General features: G+C 42.0%; 1 protein-coding gene across 2 annotated transcripts in view; it reads right to left on the bottom strand.

Moving 5' to 3' along the window:
* The window catches only part of LOC144693279 (transmembrane protein 87A-like), an 87,832-nt gene that overhangs the window by 33,166 nt on the left and 30,506 nt on the right, over positions 1 to 24,160 (bottom strand). Inside the window, exons 6-12 of one of the 2 annotated variants that reach the window (XM_078563016.1) lie at positions 10,084 to 10,158; positions 9,049 to 9,259; positions 8,683 to 8,744; positions 5,969 to 6,152; positions 3,626 to 3,725; positions 2,148 to 2,241; positions 1,499 to 1,570 (exon numbers count right to left, since the gene is read on the bottom strand). In XM_078563016.1, the coding sequence (XP_078419142.1) occupies positions 1,499 to 1,570; positions 2,148 to 2,241; positions 3,626 to 3,725; positions 5,969 to 6,152; positions 8,683 to 8,744; positions 9,049 to 9,259; positions 10,084 to 10,158 (798 nt within the window). The remainder of the gene's footprint in view (positions 1 to 1,498; positions 1,571 to 2,147; positions 2,242 to 3,625; positions 3,726 to 5,968; positions 6,153 to 8,682; positions 8,745 to 9,048; positions 9,260 to 10,083; positions 10,159 to 24,160) is intronic. The other variant, XM_078563017.1, reaches the window with a different exon arrangement.

The following is a 24,160-nucleotide window of genomic DNA, read 5'->3' on the forward strand; positions in this document are numbered from 1 at the left end:
GGGCACACCTATTGTTATGAGTGTGTACTGGGCATACAGAGATGAAGTGATTGCCCAAGATGGCAACTTGTACAAAGGAACTAGAATCATCATCCCTAAGGAGATGAGGAAAGAGGGGAAGCGCATCCATGCAAGCCATCAAGGAATCGAGACTAATCTGGGGAAGGCAAGAGAAGTGCTCTCCTGGCCAAACATGAGCAATGAGATCAAGGGCCATTTCAATCAGTACAGCATTCAGAATTCAGGCACTTCGCAAATTATTGGAAAATTCAGCACTGCCCATTGTCTCCGCACTATCCCAGTCAAATGGAAAGGCTGAGGCAGTAGTGAAAAAAATCAAGCAGATCCAGCACAGATGTGTGCAAGGCAATCCTAGAGTGGAAAAATACACCTAAGGGCATGGAAAGTAGAGAGTTTAGTGACTAATGGCACACCACACTCAAACTATTATTCCATAGCTAAAACACCACTGAAACCAGAAGTGCTAGTAGATGAGCGCGACAAAATCAAAGTGAAATGACAGAAAGCCGCATTTTCACATTGATAAAGCTGCCAAATCATTGTAAGAACTGAGAACTGGACAGCTGGTCAGAGTACAAACATTCAATGCTCTCAACAAAAGTCAGCCCACTTGGCAACTTGGGACCTGTGTAAAGAAGTTGTCACCTTGATTGTACACAGTGAAAATGAACAACCAAATATATCGTCGTAACTGCAGACATATAGGTACAACTGGAGAAGCTGCTCCTTTACACTGGACAGCTGATAAGGGAAGTTCACCAACTGCACAAGGAGCTGAACGACCATCAGTACCAGAGGTCAACTGTACCCCAACAAAAGCAACGGATCAGCAGCAACGATTACCACAGCAGCAACACTTGCCACAGCAACAAAATTGCCCGGAGAGGCAACATCATCCCAGAAGCGCGCAGACACCAGACGAACAGCCCGCAAGCATACCATTAGAAGACCTGAACGCTTTAAGGACTGTGTGCAATGCGTGTGTAAGGACAAATGAAAATGACCAGTTTTCTATACAAGTGTGATGATTTTCATTGTAGGCCATGTATGCGTCTGACTTGCAACTGCAAATGTTAGTGTATGCAGGTTTTTTTTGAACGAAAAGGGGGATGTTTGGAGATTTGACTTTGAGCAATGTGGCAATAAGCTTGCCAGTCATGTGATCTGATGTCATCCTTGGTGTATAAAGGCTAGAGAACAGAAGTCATTTCATCCACCACTTGGAACATACTAACTCGCTTTGACAGCATAGGCACCTAGCTCAGTCCCCTCACAGCACAGATTCTGTACTCACTCCCCTCGACAACACTGACCCCATATTTATTCTGATCGACAGCACAAACTCCATACTCTCTCCTCTTGACAGCAAACCCCATGCTCACTTCACTTGAAAACAGACATTATCCTCACACCTCTTGACTCTACCATCTGTCGAATAGACAGAAGATAGTACATTTGAATATAATGTAAAGGATATCCACCAGAGTACACAGGAATCGATCAATGAGAGTGTGATGTTCCCTACGAGAGCCAGGGTAACAAGTGGGGTCTAAATCAGGAACAAAATAGGGTCAAATTCAACTACAAAAGAATAATTCAGGGTGATGTGTACCTTTCAACAAGGTGGAATGATGAGCCTATTTCGCAGAGTGTCTTTTTTTCTTATATTCAGAAAAGCCTCTATGGAAACTGAACCTTGAATAGTGAGGTGTTTGTCATCTGACATTGTGCAATTACTGGGTGGTTAATAAAAAGACCAGAGGACAAAAAAAGTTCAGGAGATGAAAATAATCAGTTTGCTTTACCGCACAGTGGTAACTATGGTGTGGCAGTGATCAAGCACTTCCAGGAAAGTACACAGTGGCATTGTGGGACATAGATTTGCAGCCTGAATTCCTGAGGCTGCAAGACCCAAAAGAAAAACCAGGAATCAGCTCAGAAGGCAAAAGCAATTCGGAGTTAATAAATGAAGACAACCCTAATAAGGCTCCTATAATTTAAAAAAAATGTTCTCTTTATATAGAAAATAGTGATGAGTCCCAGTATGCAACTGATTTTCAGCAGGCTCTATGACATCTGTCCTAAAACACATGTACATTTGTATATTTTTTTTAAATGCTACTTACTCCAGTGACTCGAAGAATGCCTTCTATTGCAGAGAAAATTAAGTAGAGGACCCCAACACCAACAACTCTGTGCAGCATGGCTCCCAGGCGAGGCCTGTGGCAAGAAAACATCAGTCCCATAGGATTTGTTGCCCAGACCAAACAGCACACTTAATGCAAGGCATCACTCACCAATGTGTAGCTGACTAAACAGTGGCATTAGTGTTCCAATGCAACACAAGGCAAAACAGTTTTTTTCCTTCACACCAGAAACAGACAGTCAAGCATTCAAGGTGCCTCAGTCCACCGATACATTGATTTTAAAATTCTTAGCTTCATGTTCAAATCCCTCCTTGGGATTTAACCAGTTCTGGCTCTGGAACCTTCCGGAGTCCTACAAAACTCCAAGAAATGTGCATTTCTTCAACTCTGATACCATGCGCATTCATCACATTTCCTTCACCCCGCCAGTGCCAGCCATGCTTTTATAGGTGCTAAGCTCAAGAATTTTGTCCATGAACATTTTCCACCTCTTTCATTTCTTTGACTTTACTTAAAATCTACTTCTTTGACTAAGTTAACCATCTTAACATCTTTTTGGTTCTGCGTCAATTTTTACTTGATAACGCTCCTGTGAAATGCCTGGGGACATTTCTCTATCTCAAAGGAGATTTATAAATCTAAGTAGGCATTTTTGTTTCACCGTGAACAAACATGAATTTTCCAACTTTCTAGACATCCTTAAGATGATGGTGGGCGAGGGGAGGGTGTGGGCGTAGACGTAGGCTTGGTATATTTGAAGAGGCAGTATAGGAAGACTCAGCAGACAGATCCACTTTATGGATCCAGCGGCTATTACTCACAAGGACAGCACAGGTGCAATTCTACACCATGCTACACACCACGAGACGTTGGTCACATGCTGTTCTATATCCTGGCTACTTGCTCATTTGTGTATTCCCTTGAAATGATACCACAGCAGGTGCCAGGCAAGCAAGGGGATGGGGCGAGCATGCGAGGGGAGGGGCTGAGCGAGTGAGGGGAGAGGGCGGGCGAGCAAGGGAGCAGGGCAGGAGAGGGGAGGAGGCATGCGAGGGAGAGAACAGGGAAAGGAAAATAGAACTTTTTCGGTCTCTAATTACTCCTGTTTAATTTTAAACCTTCTAATGATACGGTCAATAGAAGTGGCTGAACTATGCAGTGTGGTGAACCAAATTAACGTCATATTGAATAGTGAAACTGATAAGTGAGTGATCTTTACTCCACTGATGGTTTAGTTGGCAATGCTCAGGAGACAAATCTCCTCAGATGTCAGCTGTTTAAAGTGGCTTCTAACCACATTCCTTGCTCTTCACAGTATGTGGAACTTTTCCAAGAAGCATAAGAGATGTACTTAGTGTAACTCATTTTAATTCTTCCACTCACTCCACAATACATATGCACATAGATCAAAGTCCAGTCACTCATATTGAGAGCATTGATATTTTGTTTATACTTACTTCACAATTCCATATCCGAGACTGACTATGATGACCAGAACACGAGCCAGGGAACGCTTCAGTGCAGAAAGCAATTCAGCAAAAATCACAGCTCCTTGCACTGGGTTAAACATAAATTAGACAATAGTGTTAGATATACTGGTTTAAATAACTCAGTGACAGCAGTATGATATCTTCATGCAGCATTCTAAACTTACTGCACGCTCCAAAAGCAGGGCTATTGAACAAAGGTATGGTTTTGATTTGTAATTTTACATGCACTGCAATGGTTACCAAGCCCCAGGGCCAAGAACAGCAGTGTTGCACAACAAAGGATCTATATCCAATAGTTCTGAGTTACCAGTCCCACTCATGCCAAGGCCAGGCATTTTCCTGATAAACGGAGAATGAAAATAAAAGATTGGGGGTGGGGGCGGCGGGTCAGTCACCCACACTACAGCAGTTAGCTGTAGGGCACTGAGAACATATCAACAGCTTACCCTCTCTAGTGGGTACAATGCACAGCATGGGGTAAATTTAATTCCAACAGGGTGTGCTGTTTTTCTACAAGGCAAGTTATTACATTGATGCTTTTAGAAAATGATTTCTCCAGCAAACACTGTGGTTGAAGTGTCTTTTTTTATTTATTTACTGGATGTAGGTGTCGCTGGCAAGGCCAGCATTTATTACCCATCCCTAACTGCCCTAGAGAAGGTGGTAGTGAGCTCCCTACTTGAACCGCTGCTGTCCATGTGGTACAGGTACACCCACAGTGCTGTTAAGGAGGGAGTTCCAGGATTTTGATCCAGTGACAGTGAAGGAACGGCGATTTATTTCCAAGCTAGGATGATGAGTGGCTTGGAGAGGAACTTCCAGATGGTGGTGTTCCCATGTATCTGCTGCTCTTGCCCTTCTAGATGGTAGTAGTCATGGGTTTGGAAGGTGGTGCCTAAGGAGCCTTGGTGAGTTTCTGCAGGCATCTTGTAGATGGTACACACAGCTGCCACTGTTCGTCGGTGATGGAGGGAGTGAATGTATGTGGAAGGGGTACCAATAAAGCGGGCTGCTTTGTCCTGGGTGATGTTGAGCTTCTTGAGTGTTATTGGAGCTGCACTCATCCAGGCAAGTGGAGGGTATTCCACCACACTCCTGACTTGTGCCTTGTAGATGGTAGACAGGTTTTGGGGAGCCAGGAGGTGAGTTACTAGCTGCAGGATTCCTAGTCTCTGACCTGCTCTCATAGCCATAGTATTTATATGGCTAGTCCAGTTCAGTTTCTGGTCAATGGTAATCGCCAAGATGTTGATAGTGGGGGATTCAGCGATGGTAATGCCATTGAATGACAAGGTGCAATGGTTAGATTCTCTCTTGTTGGAGATGGTCATTGCTTGGCACTTGCGTGGCTCAAATGTTAACTAGAGTAAGGAAAGATCATGTGTTGTACAGAAGCAGCTATGGCATGAACTCAAATTTCTTTTTTCTGAATTGTTGTAATGACTGAGATAAATGTCAGTACAAGAACACGCTTTTGTAGGTTACATGCAGAATATTCCAAAACTACACATTTCAACTCTGGGTTTAAAATCTAGTGCAAAATGATGGAGGATGTAACTCTGATCATACAAGAGTTTGGGCATTTCCACTCTGTCCATTGCACAAAACCACTCATATATCCATACTAATCAGCATAACTGTTGTGAGAAATGGAATGTGAAAGCAGTGCAGTATCATGTGCCCATGAGTTTTAGGCTCACACATATTGAGCAGCCAGAATATATGGAAATACATTCTATCTACCCACTCTGTACCCGAAAAGGGAACTTCACTTTGTGGCCTAGGCTTTTTCATTTCCACTGTGGACTTTTTCCAGTAGTTCTAGGGCAGGTGGAGCAAAATGTGCTAGGGTACTCACTCCATTGCATTCTTACCCTTCAGTGTCTCCTCAGTGTATTCCAGAACTAGCCCCAACAGGGCAGCATTCATGTGCACATATGTAGGCAGGTGTAGGGTTAACTGCATGTAAACAAGTGAAAACAGCTTCTGCCATTGTGTTCCCTGTCTTTGGCAATGTCGTAACACTGGACACAGTTCTGTGTTTAGTTCAGACATCCGGCAGTCAATGGTCAATTAAAGTGGATGAGGGCATCCCAAAAAAAGTGTGCAGCTCAGGCCTGTACACATAAGTATAGGGAAGCCAACATACAGAGCAAAGTACCTTCTCTTCTGTTATAAGAAGGGTTAACCTCTTGCACCTACTGGAGCAAGCTCAGCTAGAAATCTTTCTGCCCATGAGCAACTTTCACAAAAGATTCACCAACTGGGCTGAAAACTTTGTTTAATGAACAGGCTAGCAATGCTTCCTACCTGATTCACCCTTGTATCGGATGCTCTGGTACTCTGCATAAAAGACAGCTTTCTCTAACATTCCCAGAAAGATGACAGCTCCGATCCAGAACTGGATGCGCAAGAGATCCCTCCAGTAGCAGGCAGACCAGACCAGCCATAGAGCTCCAAATAACACGTACACAATGCACATCACCATGAAAAACTGGCAGGGGGAGAGAGCACACCATTAATTTACTGCAAGTCTGTATCATCCGTCAATAACATATTTTACAGCTGTAAATTCATCTTGTGCACAAATTTGGACAAAAGTATTCACACCAAGTTTGAACTAACTCAGCCTTGAAGTGCAGTAGTTGCAGAAGACTTGACAGCTGGTTTGGTTCTTTCACTAACACTATCATTCAGCCCCTCTCAGACTTTACACCATTAACAAAAACCTCCCATCTCTTCAAAAACCATTCGCCCATGCATTGTGGGAAGGAGATGGCGCAGTGGTATTGTCACTGGGCTAGTAATCCAGAGACCCAGGGTAATGCCCTGGAGATCTGGGTTTGAGTCCCACCACAGCAGATGGTGAAATCTGAATTCAATGAAAATCTGGAATTAAAAGTCTAATGATACCACAAAACCATTGTCAATTGTCGTAAAAACCCACCTGGTTCACTAATGTCCTTTAGGGAAGGAAATCTGCTGTCCTTACCTGGTTGGCCTACATGTGACACCAGACCCACAGCAATGTGGTTGACTCTTAACTGGCCTCTGAAATGGCCTAGCAAGCTACTGAGTTGTATCAAACTGCTAAAAAGTCTAAAAGGAATGGAACGGGACGGACCTCCCGGCACCAACCTAGGCACCGGAAACAACAATAGCAAACTCAGCCCTGTCCATCCTACAAAGTCCTCCTTACTAACGTCTGGGGACTTGTGCAAAAATTGGGAGAGCTGTCTGACAGTCATACTCATGGAATCATGCCTTACAATGTCCCAGGCACCACCATCACCATTCCTGGGTGTGTCCTGTCCCACCGGCAGTCCAAAGACATAGCGAAACAACGGGAATTTGCATTCAAATGGAAAAATATGTATAAAGTAGCGAAAGCTGTGTGTAAGGGTAGGCATTTTTAAGATCTAACAAGTGTGAAAAGCCTATCCTCAGTTCCTTCTTTCTTCTCATCTACATGCTGCCAATTGGCAACATCATCCAAAATCTTGGTGTTAGTTTCCACATGTACGCTGACAATATCCCAGCTCTACCTCAATACCTTATCTTTTGATCCCTCCCATGTCCCTAAACTGCCTGACTTCTTCAACATCCAGTATTGGATAAGTAGAGATTTCCCCCAGCTAAATATTGGGAAGAACATTGTCTTTGGTTTATGTCATTGTTATAGCACAGCTGATGATAAATGTCGAGTTGTTCAAATCCCAAAGGGAAACTTGAAACAACTGCCAGAACTTGTTTTGCAATTTGTATAAATTTTCAGATGTGTGCCTTGAATTCAATAGTAATAAGACCACCAAATCTAATAGGTTTTTACAAAACTAGATGAAACATTTATAAGGGAAACGATTTTAAATACATACATAAATCTACAAATTACTGCTATAACTTCTAAATCCCCTACTTAATCCGACTCCCAGTTACACTTTCGTTAAGGCAACAGTAAGATACATAGATTTTAAAAGACCTAGGCAAGGTGACATGCAATACCCTGAACCAGTCCAATTCAAAGTGAGTTTTCTTAACGTTAGTTCTTTGAAAACAACAGCTTAAGGCATAAATGCTGAAGGCTTTTCAAGCTTGATAGATCTTTAAAATGCCTACCCTTACACACAGCCTTTCCTACTTTATACATATTTTCCTGATTGAATGCAAACTCCCATTGTTTCACTATGTCTTTGGGCTTTATCCTTCTGATAATAAAAATCTCTCATAGCACTAAGTTTTACCAGTAATCTTTGGGAAAAATAAACACACTGTTTCTAAACATCACCTGGCTAGGTGACACATTTCACCCCTCCTTTGAAAACAATCTAGTCTGGTTTATTTAAAAACCCAAATGTCCCTTTACCACTTACATTCTAAACTTCCCCCTTGTTTACCATGTTTACATCAAAGCCTGCAGACCAGCTGCCTTTAATCCAATTAAGTCATGCACACACACAGATACTACTATTTTACAATAAATTCCAACATTATAGAATTATTATTTCTTTCTGAAAGTCACAAACTGAATTTTCCTGCCGATTTCATCCCTCTCCCTGCAACTGTCTGAGGCTGAACCAGACTGTTTGCAACCTCACCATTATATTCCCTGAGATGAGGCTGTGACCATCACTAAGGCTGAATATTTCCACATCTGTAAAATCCCTTGACTACAGGAGGTGGGGGGAAGGTGCCCTGGAATTATGTTAATGATGCTACACAAATGCAAGTGGTTGCCGTTAAATCTTGTCCTTTTAGTTTAAATCTATTTATGATACTGGTTCCAATTACATAAAAGGTAACACAGGCAGGAACAAGTCACTGCCAGGAAACATACTCCACGATCCTTTAAGGGGCATTTTAGTTGCTTGAAGTTGTACAATTGATGTAGTTCATCACAAGCTCCCAACTGGGAATAACTTGGAGGAAAAACACACATGTACATGTCATATACTACCATAGAAATTAAACTTCTACTGGATTGACTGTGGAAAGAAACAACTCAAATATTTAATGGTAGTACTTACCATCATTAGTGGCCAGTCTGCAGGGGAGATGTAATCATATTGCCCTTTCATTTCCACAATCACTGAAAGACATAAAAGGCATTGAGCATGGGCAACACAGACCAGTCCCAAAGAGAGGCTCTCCTCCCGTTCACCCTTTTGTTATTTTGCGATAACCTTTCCAATCATTTCTTTCGACTCCCAATCTCATTTTGAACAATGACAAACCCTTGTACAAGGGTAGGATGCACCATATTAACACAGATGTGGACCATTCCATGAAGGCTTTTATCCAGCCACCTATCTTTCTCTCTCAGATGCTCATTTTCTTAGTTAACATTTAACTTGATTCAAGTAACTATTTCCAAGTTAACCAACAGTACTTACTTGTAAATGATGGGTGATCTTGCTCCGCTAGCACAGCCTTCGTCTTTAAGTTTGCCTCCCTTTTACTTTTGTTTGTTACTTGGTCAGTTATTTTTGCTGTGGATTTGACGCCTTGGCTATTTTCTTCTTTCTTTGACTCTTTCTGAGACATTTGGATTCTAATTATAAATAAATACGGCCCATCTTCCCAACTTGTGAACAAGCCAGGCCTCTGTTTAAGGAAATGAAGGACATGCACAACAATGAGAAAAGAACCAAATTTTCATGCTTCTCCTCTTTAGGGTGGAGAATGACCAAAAAACAGATTTGCATTCCCCTTTAAGCGACCATACTATATCAGGTAGTCTGCTGCATCCTTGTTTCTTTAAGCGACAATGGCATCTACCGACCAAAAAAGACACAGAAAATCCTTTCTGCCTCTTGTAATGGCCAATCAAGACAAACAAAAAAAGAACTAGGAGCAGGAATAGGCCATTTGGTGCTTCAAATTGTTCCGCCATTCAATAATTTAATAATAATGGTTGATCTTCCTGTTCTAACCTTCATAACCTTTAATACCCAAAAATGTGTCTTGAACATATTCAACCACTGACCACCCATAAATCTCTGGCGTAGAGAATTCCAAAGATGCACTTGAGTGAAGAAATCGTTCCCCTTCTGAGTCCAAAATGGCCAACCGTTATTCTGAGACAGAGACCAAGGGGAATGTTCTCCCAGAATTTGCCCCGTCAAGCTCTGCAAGAATTTCAAATGTTTCAAATAGATCATCTCTTATTCTTCTAAATTCTAGGGAATATAGGCCTAGTCTACCTAATCTCTCCTCATAGGGCAATCCTCTCATCTAATGGAATCAATCTAATGAACCTTCATTGTACTCCCTCCAAGGGAAATATATCCTTTCTTAGGTAAGGAGACCAAAACTGTACTCAGTACACTAAGTGTGACCTTATCAAGACCTTAAATAATTGTAGTCTTAATAAATGTTTCTCAGTGAAACAGCCACCAAGTGAAATTGCACAATTCTGCTGTACTCACCTCTAACCTTGATGGTGGAGATGAAATTGCTTCAACTGTTGTATTATCCTTGTCATCTTGAGTGCTTCTTGGATTCTGAAAACAGAAAGAAAATAGCTCTTAGTCTATTATCCATAACCGCCTTCTCAATTGCCTCTTCTGGTCTTGGAAATCCTTGTCCTGATTTAAAAGACTCTACATGGCCTTGATTCAACCTACTTCTTCTAGTCCAAACCCTTCAGCTTTAAAAACGTTACCAAAATCTTTGCTCATGCTAATTGCCATTTCCCCTAGTGCTCAACATCTGCAAAATGCCTTAGGAGGTTTTTCTAAAGGCATTGTATTGCTGCACTTCCCCTCGCAGCTGACAGCATTGGTGAGGGAAGTTGCTGCTAGGTCACAGTTTCCCAGATGCAGGCAACAGGTGGCTATGTGACAGGGTAGCACAGTGGTTATGTTACTGCACTATTAAGTCAAAATCCTAAACTAATGATCGAGAGACACCAGTTCAAAATCCCACCATAGCAGCTGACAATTAATAAATGGATCTGGAATAAGAAACTAGTATCAGTAATGGTGATCCTGTAATGGCTCAGTTATCATAAAAACATATCTGGCTCATTTATGTCCTTGAGGGAAGGAAATCTGGTGTCCTTACCTATTCAGGCCCGTGTGTGATTCCAGACCCCCCACAGCAATGTGGTTGACTCTGAAATGCCCTTGCCAGTTAGGGATGTCAGGGATGGACAATAAATGCTGCCTTGCCTGTGTCACCCACATCCCAAGAACAAATTCAAGAATGGGGAAATTGCATACCACACAACCAATCCAAACCAAAGCGAATACCCCGGTGAATATAGAAATGTCACTATATTTTCTTATTCATGGCTACTTCAAACAACCTGTAAACTTTGAGCATTCATTCGTAGACTATTTAAATAGGGCAGATGGTGGTACACTGATTAGACAAGTAAGAGATGAAACCATAAAGAACCAAATTTGGCTGTGCTGCTATTGGGAAGTGTCACTTTTTTAAAAATTCATTCATGGGGTGTGGGCGTTGCTGGCAAGGCCAGCATTTATAATCTATACCTAATTGCCTTTGAGAAGGTGGTAGCCTTCTTGAACCGCAGTGTTTCTAGGGAGGGAGTTCCACGATTTGACCCAGCAACAGTGGAGTGGCGGCAATATAGTTCCAAGTCAGGATGGTCTGGGAGGACAGCCTGCAGGAGGTGAAGTTCCAATGCGTTTGCTGCCCTTGTTCTTGTAGGTGGTTGAGATTGTAGGTTTAAGTGCCAAAGGTGCCTTAGCGAGTTGTTGTAGTGCATCTTGTAGATGGAGCATGCTGCTACCACAATGGATGGAGTGAATGTTTAAGGTGGTGGATGCAGTGCCAATCAAGCGGGCTGTTTTGTTTTGGATGGTGTCAAACTTGAATATTGTTGGAGCTGCCATTATCCAGACAAGTGGATGGTATTCCATCACACTCCTAACTTGTGCCTTGCAAGCAGTGGAGATAAGTTGCTCACCACAGAGCAACTCTGTCTCTGACCTACTCTTGTGGCCACAACATGTGTGTGGTTGGTCCAGTTAAGTTTCTGGTCAATAGTAACCCCCAGGAATTCAATGGTGGGAGATTCAGCAATGACAACGCTGAAGGTCACAGAGAAATGTTTAGATTTTCATTTGTTGGAGATGGTCATTATCTGCCACTTGTACGGCACGATTATTACTTGCCACTTATCAGCTCAAGCTGGAAGGCTGTTTAAGTCTTGCTGCATGCGGGCACAGACTGCTGCTTCATTACTGGAGGAGTTATGACTGGTACTGAACACTGTGTAATCACCAGTAAACGTCCCCACTTCTGACTTTATGATGGAAGGTCATTGGTGAAGCAGTTGAAGATTGCTGGGTCTAAGACACTGCCTCAAGAAATTCATGCAGCGATGTCCTGGAGCAGAGATGATTGGCCTCCAATAACCACAACAAATCTCTTTTGCCCTAGGTATAACTCCCAACTAATGGAGGGTTCACCTCCAAGCCGATTTCCATTGACTTCAAATTTGCGAGGGCTCTTTGATTCCACAGTCAGTCAAATGCTGCCTTGATGTCAAGGGCAGTCTCTCTCACCTCACCTCTAGAATTCAGCTCTTTCATTCACATTTGGACCAAGGTTATAATGAGATCTGAAGCCAAGTAGATCGAATACAATCCCATGGAGAAAATTAAGAGGAAAATTTCTCTGGGCTCCGCCTGCAATAAATGAGGCTCTTCGGTGTCAGCTGTGACTTGGTTGGTAACACTCTTGCCCGAGTCAGAAGGTTGTGGGTGTGTTCCACTCCAGGATTCGAACAGAAAAATCAGTCCAGCAGAGCACTGCACTGTCGAAGGTGCTTCTTTCAGGTGAGATACTGAACTGAAGCCCTGTCTTTCAGGTAGGCGTAAAAGATCCTATGGCACTATTCCAAAGAAGAGCAGGGGAGTTTTCCTTGATGCCCTGACAAATAGTGCTCTCTCACTCAACACCAAAGACAGATTACCTGATCATTATTATATTGCTGTTTGTGGGACACCTGCTTTGTGCTAACTGGCTGCTATGTTTCCTACATTACAACAGCAATAGCACTTCAAAAGTACTTCACTGGCTGTACTGTGCTTTGAGACATCCTGTGATTATGAAAAATGCTACTTAAATGCAAGCTTTTTTCTCCCAAAGTAATCATGGCCACTGAAATCCTTCAAAAGATGACGATTACAAGGCATCCAAAGGTGGGCGAAAACCTCAGCGTTCTGCAGTGCAGGTGAACTTCGTGTGCACTGTCATCAGCCATGCAAAGCACTAACACAAATTTGCTGACCATGTCTGAATGCTAGGCCCACTTCAGTCAGAGTTTCTACAATTTTGCCACGGCAAGATGCAGCTCTAATTAATGGGTAACTAGGATTTCTCCGATTCCACACATTAAACTAAAATTTCAGTGAATTTTAAAAATATTACAGCTCCCTAAGAGACCTAGTAAATAAAGGCCTGGTATAGTACGGAGCCATTCAGATTGGAAGGCTCCAGGCTTGATCCCCAGTCTTACAGCAGCATTTAAGTAGGGAGGGTGAAAAACACCTGGAAAGGTAACAAACTAAAAATGACAATCTGAGTTAAAACAGTCATGCAGCAAGAGTTTCTCAGGTATGGTGTGCCAGCTAGGGCTTAGTTGATAGCACTCTTGCCCGAGTCAGAGTTCTGGGTTCAAGGTCCACGCCAGAGATGAGGAAAAAAATCTGGACTCTCACTCCGGCACAGTACAGAGAGAGTGCTGCATTATCTTCTGATGATGGTAACCATGGTCCTGTCTGCTCTCTCTCTCTCTCTCTCTCTCTCGAGTATGTAAAAAATTCCATGACACTATTGCAGAACATCTTCCCAGTGTTCTGATCAATATTTATGCTTCGATCAACATCACTAAAACATATTATCCGTTCATTGTTATATTTCTGTTTTGTGGGTGCTTGCTGTGCTTAAATTGGCTGCTGCATTTCTTAAATTACAATAGTGACTATACTTCAAAAAAGTACTTAATTGGGTGCAAAGCACTTTGGAATGTCCTGAGGTCGTGAAAGGCAGTATATAAATCATTTTTCATTTGCTTCAATCACGAATTTAGGTTTCCAAACTACAACTTGAACTTATCTAACACTGTTAGTGTAGAAATTCTCCCAAGGTGCTTTAGGGAGGGGAAGGAGGAAAGAAAACAGAAAAAAGTAGGAACAAGCCCTGGTGAGAGGAGGCCAAAAGTTAGGTCACTAAGGTGGGCGAAGAGATGATTTTTATGAGGGGCAGAGACGAAAGCGTTTATGCAAGGTGTGCCAGCAAGTAGGACCAAGGCAGCTGCAGGCTCAGTTATGTGCAATAGTGTGCAAGGAGAGTTTATGGCTAAAGTCAGTAGTTATTGTATATTAATTGTGTTTAATTGTATTCAGGTGGTGAGCATTAACTGAATTATTCACTTCAGCTGCTAGAAATATAGGCAGACTAAAATTGTGGTGGTTGGGTTAGCAAGTGTATGCTTGTAATGTGTAATGCAGTAAATAAATATAAATGGTGTAAAGATTTGCTCTGGTTCTATCCTTCACCAACTGGATTTCCAGAACAGAACATTGTAGCAGAGGATGATTACTTATATGTGAAGGCTGGAAGCTAAAAAAAAAAATTTCAGACAGAAAACTGTAACCCTAGTAGTTAGTGTAAAAAATGACAGAAAGCAAGTGCAAATTGTCAGGATATGATGACTCTCTCAGCAGGTCTGACAGCATCTGCGGAGAGGAACACAGTTGATGTTTCGAGTCCGTATGACTCTTCATCAGAACTAAGGAAATAGAGAAATGAGGTGAAATATAAGCTGGTTGAGGGTGGTGGGACAAGAGGAGCTGGATAGAGGGCCAGGCATTTTACAGCCTTTCGGACTTAATATTGAGTTCAACAACTTCAGATCATGAACTCTCTCCTCCATCCCCACCCCCTTTCCGATCCCCCTTTTTTATAATTTAAAATATATTTTTCTTTTCCCACCTATTTTTAAATTTATTTCGATTTATTGTTTTATCTCCACCTTTTAGCCCATTTCGATCCCTTCCCCCCACCCCCACTAGGGCCATCTGCCACTTGCTTGTCCTGCTTGTTACCCTTAATGTCCCTATTAGCACATTCCTTAGATATCACCACCGTCAACACCCCTTTGTCCCTTTGTCTATGACATCTTTGGCAATCTCTTTGCCTCCACCTATCACTGGCCCTCTATCCAGCTCTACCTGTCCCACCCCCCTCTACCAGCTTATATTTCACCTCATTTCTCTATTTCCTTAGTTCTGATGAAGAGTCATACGGACTCAAAACGTCAACTGTGTTCCTCTCCACAGATGCTGTCAGACCTGCTGAGTTTTTCCAGCTATTTTTTTGTTTCAGATTTCCAGCATCTGCAGTATTTTGCTTTCATCTATGATGACTCTCTGATGTTCTTGGAGTCTGAACCAAATGACCAGTTGAAGAATGAGGTGGATATGTGGACATAGGTTATGTTCCTAACAAAGAAGAAACAGGAATGGCAGTTGTGGCTTCCTACAAGGAGCAAAATCAGAAGTATTTGAGAGAGCTGGATACCCATCAGTTGTATAATGATGAAAGTTTGGGCCATATATTGGAGTACTTGAACAAAATATACAAGTAGGATAATATGATAAATGCCTGAGACATGGTCAGACTTTGATAGATTTCAGAAAACATATTATTCGGTGGAGGAATATATCATGAGCTTAAACAAATTGCATAAAAGATTAATAAAATTCAACTGGGGATCACTGAAACTGTGCTAGCGTTTCAATTTCTAAACTATGTTACGATGTCTCAAAAGGACAGGCTTCTGGTTATAACTCGTGTGTGGTTCTCAAAGGTCAGGTAGGTCAGATGTCACCACCTTGAAAAAATCCTGGAGAAATAGTCATTTTCTTCAGCTTTCACGGAACAAGTAGGATATTCTGGAGTGACACACAGAATAGAGGACTCAACGATTGCCAGATTTTGGGCGCAGGCTTCAGTATAGTGGAAGAGATCAAAGCAGAAGACGAAGAAAGCATTTTCAGCAGATCTGGCTATTACAACAGAAGACAGAATTGGAACAACAACAATAGGCAAACGAATCCCAAGAATGCCCAAGGAACAGTTAACAGGTTCTTCAAGTGTGACTCAAACGTGATGAACAGCCTGAAGCGGAGAGGCAGAATCCTTGAAATGACATGATACAGAGAATTCTGAGAAAGCAGATGAGCAAATGAAGAATCCAAACAAATTATTCTGGTCACAAGGAGTTTTAAGCCCTGTGATGAATGCATTAGTAGCAGACTTGTTTAACTACGCACTGCTAGATCGTGATTGCACTTAAGAGTGTGTGAAACAGATCAGTTACAATGTTACCATATGTCATTAAGTAGTGAAGATTGATGCAAGGTTAAGGAATATAGAAGTACTTTTTGCTTTATATTTGATGATGACCACACATTGGGGTCACTAAAGAGCTGAAATTCCAAGTAAAATGGCTGGAGTAAGCCATTTTCCAAATACTCATGTAGTCCCTACATACATTTGCTGTTGAGTAAACCTTATATGAAAAAGGCACAAATGAAACTTGACATGGAACATAAGGAATTATTTTTGGAAAGTAAGTGGATATGCAGTTTTCCCCATCAGGGCATTATTGTATCCCGTTAACAAAACCTGATGTTTCTCAGTGTTAGACAAGTATTAGTGGTAGGTATTGAAGATGATAAGAACTGGGTGGTGGTGGTGGGGGGAACAAATTGTCTTAAAATTACATAGACAACCCTACTTGTCAATGGCTAAAAATGCTGCTAAAACATGCAGGCGTGATTGATGAAGAGCATACAACGCTAACAGAAGAGATTGAGAATTGCAATCATAACATGATTGCATTTTACATTCATTTTGAGGGAGAAACGAGTGCATCCAAGACTAGTATTGTAAACTTAAACAAGGACAACTATGAGGGCATGAAAGCTGAGCTAGCTAAAGTGAACCGGCAAGTGATGTTAAGGGATATGTCAATCGAAGTTCAGTGGCAGACATTTAAAGGGATATTTCAGGATACACAGAATACATTCCAATGAGAAACAAAAATTCGAAAGGGAGGGCCCACCATCCGTGATTAACTAAAAGTTGAAGACAGTATCAAACTTAAAGAAAAAGCATATAATTACGCAAAGACAGGTGGCAGGTCAGAAGATTGGAAAGAATATAAAGAACAGCAAAGGATGACATGATGATTAATAAGGAGGGAAAAATTAAAGTATGAGAGGAAGCTAGCTAGTAATATAAAGACAGATGGTAAGAGTTTCTATAGATGTATAAAGAAGAAAAGAGTTAGCAAAATGAGCGTTGGTCCTTTGGAGAGTGCATCTAGGAACTGATAATGGAAAGCAGGGAGATGGCGGATGAATTAAACAGGTATTCTGCTTCAGTCTTCACTATAGAGGGCACCAGTAACATTCCAGAAATAGCTGTAAATGAGGAGATGGGAGGGAGGAACTCAGGAAAATTACAATCACCAGAGAAGTCATACTGAGAAAATTGTTGGGTCTGTAGGCTGACAAATCTCCAGGTCCAGATGGACTTCACCCTAAGGTCTTGAAAGAAGTGGCTAGTGAGATAGTTGATGCACTGGTTTTAATTTTCCAAAATTCCCTAGTATCAGGGAAGGTTCCATTAGATTGGAAAATAGCAAATATAACTCCTTTATTCAAAAAAGGAGGGAGACAGAAAGCAGGAAACTATAGGCCAGTTGGCCTAACGTCTGTCATAGGGAAAATGTTAGAAGCTATTATTAAAGGTGTTATAGCGGGGCACTTAGAAAAATTCAAGGTAATCAGGCAGAATCAATGTGGTTTTGTAAAAGGGAAATTGTGTTTAACCAATTTATTGACGTTCTTTGAAGGAGTGACATCTGTTGTGGATAAAAGGGAACTGGTGGATGTACCGTACTTCGATTTCCAGAAGGCACTTGATAAAGTGCCACATCAAAGGTTATTGCAGAAAATAAAAGCTCATTGTGTAGGAGGTAACATACTGACATGGATAGAAGATTGGCTAGCTAACAGGAAACAGAGACACGGCATAAATAGGTCTTTTTCTGTTTGGCAGGATGTGACGAGTGGTGTGCCACAGGGATCAGTGCTGGGGCCTCAACATTTTAACAATTTCTATAAATGACTTGGATGAAGGGACCGAAGGAATAGTGGCTAAACTTGCTGACGACACAAAGATAGGTAGGAAAGTAAACTGTGAAGAGGACATAAGGGGGTTACAAAGTGACATAGATAGGTTAAGTGAGTTGGCAAAGATCTGGCAAATGGAGTATAATAAGGGCAAATGTGAAATTGTTCATTTTGGCAGGAAGAATAAAAAGAAGCCTATTATCTAAATGGTGAGAGATTGAGAGCTCTGAGATTCAGAGGTCCTAGTGCATGAATCACAAAAGGTTAGTATGCAGGTACAGCAAGTAAATAGGAAAACTAATAGAATGTTATAGTTTGTGAGGGGAATTGATTACAAAAGTAGGGAGGTTGTGCTTCAGTTGTACAGGGCATTGGTGAGACCACAGCTGGTGTATTGGAGTATTGTGTACAGTACTGGTCTCCTTATTTAAAGAAAGATCAAATGCTTTAGAAACAGTTCAGAGAAGGTTTACTAGACTTAATACTAGGAATGGGCAGATCATCTTATGAGGAAAGGTTGGACAGGTTAGGTTTGTATCCACTAGAATTTAGAAGAGTGCGGTGACTTAATTGAAGCATAAGATCCTGAGGGGTCCTGACAGGGTGGATGTGGAGAGGGCGTTTCCTCTTGTAGGAGAATCTAGAACTAGGGGTCACTTTAAAAATAAGGGGTTGCTCATTTAAGACAGAGATGAGGAGAAATTTTTTCTCTGAGGGTTGAGTGCCTTTGGAACTCTTCCTCACAAGGCAGTGGAGGTAGAATCGTTGAATATTTTTGAGGCAGAGCTAGATAGATTCTTGATTAACAAGGGGGTGAAAGGTTATCAATGGTAGTCAAGAATGTGAGGTTGAGGTTACATTGTCAGCCATGATCTTATTGAATGGTGGAGCAGCCTCGAGGGGCTGAGTGGCCTAAGCCTGCTCCTAATTCGTATTTTGTATGTAATTGTGAAATATGTTAAAAAGTATTGGAGGATGCCAATTATAATGTCGATTTGTAAGTCTTCCACTGATAAATGATTTTTAGAGGAAGTTGCTATGGATCTTTATAGGTATAGGAAAAATTATAAATATTTCTTCTATTTATATTTTGTAGACCTGACAACCTTTCTGCAATACTACACAGCAAAAGGGTTATTATAGGCAAAATCATGGAGAAATGGCTAGAGACCAGACTTGGGGCATCAGAGAAGTTTCTGACTGATAATGGAGGAGCATTTGCCAATGGTAGTTCAAAGATTTGTAAAAACATGATCATGGTCATGAACATCACATCCGAAAGTCCTTTCAGCAATGGACTGTGTAAAAGGAATCATGCAATGATTGGTGAAATACAGCATAAAACTTTATCTGCTCAGCCAGCTGCAAGTTAACTGCCCTGCGATAGGCGGTTCATGCAAAAAAATTCGCTCCAGATAGTTGGAGAGGTAAAGTCTCCATCAATTAGTCTATGGGCAAAATCCTAAATTGCCCTCTGTGCTTGCGATTGTGCTCCTGCTCTAGAAGGTACTACAATTAGTTTTATTTTTACTGCACATTTCAATGCTTTACAGGCAGAGAGAGGTGGCTTTCATCAAGGCCAAGATCTCCAAGAAAATTCAAAGAGCACTGCGGCATCATATAAGACCATCTGAGGCAGAATTTAACTCAAGAGATTTGATTTTTTTATATATGAGGGGGTCATAAGGATTGGAAAGATCTTGGTAAGGTAATTTTTCATGGTGGTGAGAGTACTTATCAAACATGGCAAACAATATGTTGAGTTTCATTCCTCATGACTAATTGGAATGAATTACAACATCTTCGATTCTGAGCAGCTGTTAGAAGTAAACAAGGTACCTTGTACCTCAAGTGCTCACGTGTTTTATGACAAAGCTTCTGAGGAATAGAATGCAAGTCAAGAACTAGATTGTGGTAATGAGAATGATCATGCCACTTGACAAGGTTATCACATTCAAATGCAAAATGCAAAGAGTGGGTACTCAGGTGACATATTTTCTCAAGGGGTCTAATGAGTGAAGGGATGCGACAATTGTGAGGTGTACAGGAAAAGCTATTGGTAAGTTTAAATATTGGTTGAATGTTCAGGATGACAGTCAAGTGAGGTCTACGGACTGGCAGAATAGGGTGAAAGAGGAGCGAGTGAGAAAGCGCCATGCAAGTACTAATAGTGGATCCGACAACAACTCTTGCATCAGAAAATGAGCCCATACCGGTAAAAGACCCTCCGATAGTGTAAGGGGGAGTTCTCTCAATAGCAGTCCTGGCAGACAGTGCATTAGAGGCCGCCATTTGAATAGATTACACTATGAACTAAAGATCACAGAACAGTCCCATGATAGAACTGGAAGCAGAAGTCCTCGGGATCATGAAGTTTTGGTGGCTGCCAAAATCCTGAGGATAAACTAGTAAGATGCACAAAACAAAGAATTAGATAATTGAAGAGAGTTTTGAGTTTATTCTGAAGTTCCCTATAAGGGACAACCAGCTTTGTCATATTGGTGGATTTGCACGGAAAGTCCTTATAGATGGGACTTATAAAGCTAAAGTGAGGCTAGTTACTAGGAGTTTTGAAAGGCAACTGTGATAGAGATGTTGGATGGACAACCTTTGGGGAGTCAGGAGTTAAGTTACTCAACACACAATTCCCAGCCTCTGACCTGCTCTTGTTGCAGTACTTTTAAAAAATTCTTTCATGGGATATGGGTGTCACTGGCAAGACCAACATTTGTTACCCATCCCTAACTGTCCTTGAACTGGGTGGCTTGCTAGGCCATTTCAGAGGGCAGTTGAAAGTCAACCACATTGCTGTGGGTCACATGTACACCAAACCAGGTAAGCTCTCAAGGACATTAGTGAACCAGATAGTTTTTTTTAAACAAAAATTGACGATAGCTTCATGGTCAACATTAATGAGACTGGCTTTATACTCGCTATTTTTATTAATTGAATTTAAATTTTACCAGCTGCCATGGTGGGATTCGAACCCATGTCTCCATAGCAACAGCCTGGGCTGCTGGATTACCAGAGACAGAGTCCAGAGACATTACCACTATGCCACTACCTCCTCTGGTCGGTCCAGTTAAATTTCTGGTCGGTCCAGTTAAATTTCTGGTCAATAGTAACCCCCAAGATGTTGATACTGGGGGAATTCAGTGATAGAAATGCTGTTCAAAGGGAGATGGTTAAATTCTCTCTTGTTGGAGACAAGCATTACCTAGAGCTTGTGGCCTGAATGTTAGTTGCCATTTATCAGCCCAAGCCTGAATATTGTCCACATCATTCTGCAAGTGGTCATGGACTGCTTCTGTATCCGAGTAGTCACAAATGATGCCAAACACTGCAATCATCAGTGAACATCCCCACTTCCGGCCAAATGATGGAGGGATTGTCATTGATGAAGCAGCTGAAGATGAAGGACACTGCCTTGAGGAACTCCTACAGTCATGTACTGCAGCTGAGATGCTTGGCCTCCAACAACTACAACCATCTTTCATTGTGCTACAAATGACTCCAGCCAGTGAAGCTTTCCCCCTGATTCTCATTGACTTAAATGTTGCTAGGCCTCCTTGACTGTTACACTCAGTCAAATGCTGCCTTGATGGCAAGGGCAGCCAATTCTCACCTCACCTCTGGAATTCACCTCTCTTGTCTATGTTTGGACCAAGGCTGTAATGGGTTCTGAAGCTTGGTGGCCCTGGTGAAACCCAAACTAGGCATCTGTGAGAAGGTTATTGCTGAATAAATGCCACTTGATAGTACTGTCAATGACACCTGTCATCAATATGCAGATGATTTAGAGTAGTCTGATGGGATGGCAATTGTCTGGATTGGATTTGCCTTGCTTTTTGTAGTCAAGACATACCTGAACAATTCACTACATTGTTAGTAGATGCCAGCATTGCAGCTGCACTGGAACAGCTTGGCTAGGGACACAGCTAGTTCTGGAAGCAGAATGCTACGGACAGAGCTAAGTGATCCCACAACCAATGGATCAGATCAAAGTTCTGCAATCTTGCCAAATCCAGTTGCAAACTTGTGGTAAATTTGTGGTGGTCAATTAAACAACCAATGGGAGGAGGAATTTCCATGAACAGCCAGAATGCGGTCAGGGCCCATAGCCTGGGATGTATCCAGTGTGTTTAGCCATCTCTTTATCAATTGCTGTGGATTGAATTGGCTGGAGGCCTCAGGGGCCTTAGGAAGAGAGCAAGATAGATCATCCACTTGGCACTTCTGGCTGAAGATGACTGAAATGCTACAACCTTGTCTTTTGCAATGACTTGTTGGGCTCCCCCATTGAGGATGCATATGCGCATGGCACCTCCTCCCGTTAGTTGTTTAATTGCCCATCACTATTCACAAGTGGATGTGGCAGGACTGCAGAGCTTTGATCTGGTCTATTGGTTGTAGAATGGCTCAGCTCCATCTATTGCATCTGCTTCTGCTATTTTGCATGCAAGTAGTCCTGTTTTATAGCTTCACCAGGCTGGCTTTTCATTTTTAGGTATGACTGATGCTGCTCCTGGCATGGTCTCCTCATTGAACCATGGTAGGTCCCCTGGTTTGATGGTGAGTGATATACTAGGACATGAGGTTACAAATTGCAGTTGAATACAGTTCTGCTGCTGATGGCCCAGTGCCTCATGAATGTCCAATTTTCAGTTGCTAGATCTGCTCTAAATCTATCCCATCTTGCACAGTGGTAGTGCCACACAACACAATGGAGAGCATCCTCAATGTGAAAATGAGACTACCTCTCTACTAGGACTGTGCAGAATTCATTCCTACCAATACTGTCATGGATAGATGCGTGTGTGATAGGTATATTGGTGAGGAGAGACCAAGTAGGTTTTTTCCTTCTGGTTGGTTCTCTCACCACCTGTTGCAGGCCCAGTCTGGCAGATATGTCCTACAGTCCTTGACTAGCTCAGTCAGTAGTGGTGCTACCGAGCCACTCTTGGTGATGGACATTGAGGTTCCCCACCCATATTCATTCTGTGCCCTTGCCACCCTCAGAGCTTCTTCCAATTGGTATTCACCATGGAGCAATGTTGATTCATCAACTGAGAGGTAGTGGTAGGTGGTAATCAGCAGGTTTCCTTGTCCATGTTTGATGTGATGCCATGGGAGTTTATGAGGTTTGGAGTCCATATTGAGGACTCCCAGTGCCACTACCTCCTGACTATATACCACAATGCCACCACTCTGGTGGGTCTGCCTGCTGGTGGGGCGGAAATACTCAGGCATTGTGAAGGAATTTGGGACATTGACTGTAAAGTATGATTCTGTGAATATGACAGTCATTTCTACTTCCCTTTAGCTCTGAAGGAGAGTCATCCGGACTCGAAACGTTAACACTGTCTTTCTCTCCACAGATGCTGTCAGAGCTGCTGAGTTTTTCCAGCATTTTTTGTTTTTGTGATAGTCAGGCTGTTGCTTGACTGCTCTGTGAGGCAGCTCTTCCTGTTTTAGCACGTCATCAGATGTTGGTGAGGAAGATTCTGCACAGTTGAGTGGGCAGGATGCGTTTTTGTTATTTTCCAATATGTAGGTCGATGCTAAATGGCCCATCTAGTTTTATTTTTATTTGACTTTTCTGTAGTAATTTGATTCAACTGAGTGGCTTACTAGAACATTTCAGAGGGCAGTTAAGACTCAATGACATTGTTGTAGGTCTGGAGTCACATGGAGGCCAGACTGGAGTAGTAAGGGGTGCACAAGATGACAAGAGACTACGTCTGAATGAAATGGAGTCTGAATGAGTAGCAAATTAGGCTCACGTGGTAAGTTCTGATAAGTCTTTTTCAGGATGATTTATAGATCTCAAGCTCTGACATAGAATTAAAAACCTTCAAGTAAGTTGACTAGCTTGTTAAACTAGGAACAGCCTGGTAGTGGCAGTTATCTGTCAATCAGCTGAAAGTAGTTGGGTGAGATGGAGACCGAGTGGCTAGTGAATTACGTTCACCTGGGAATTCAGTGCATGGGGGAAAGAGGTGCTTTAAGTAGGGTTTATTGCAACTCAAAGTATGTTAAGCATTAGTCAGATTTGTACTGTTAAGGTTTAAGTTAAGGACAAGTAAAAGAAAATTAATATAAGTAAACCAAGGTAAAATAAAGTTAATGTAGGTGAGGTGAAGTTAAGGTAAGACATGGCAGGGCAGCTCAGTTGTGTGGAACGTGTGTCCAGTAGTATGTGGGAAGTGGACTGCTGGTGACCTAGCCAACCACGTGCAAGAAGTATCACCAGCTGCTGAAACATGAGCTCCGGGTTTTGGAGCTCGAGCGGCGGCTGGAATCACTCTGGCGAATCCTCAAG

The sequence above is a fragment of the Cetorhinus maximus genome, chromosome 18 (assembly GCF_964194155.1).
Source record: "Cetorhinus maximus chromosome 18, sCetMax3.hap1.1, whole genome shotgun sequence".
In the NCBI taxonomy this organism is placed as follows: domain Eukaryota; kingdom Metazoa; phylum Chordata; class Chondrichthyes; order Lamniformes; family Cetorhinidae; genus Cetorhinus; species Cetorhinus maximus.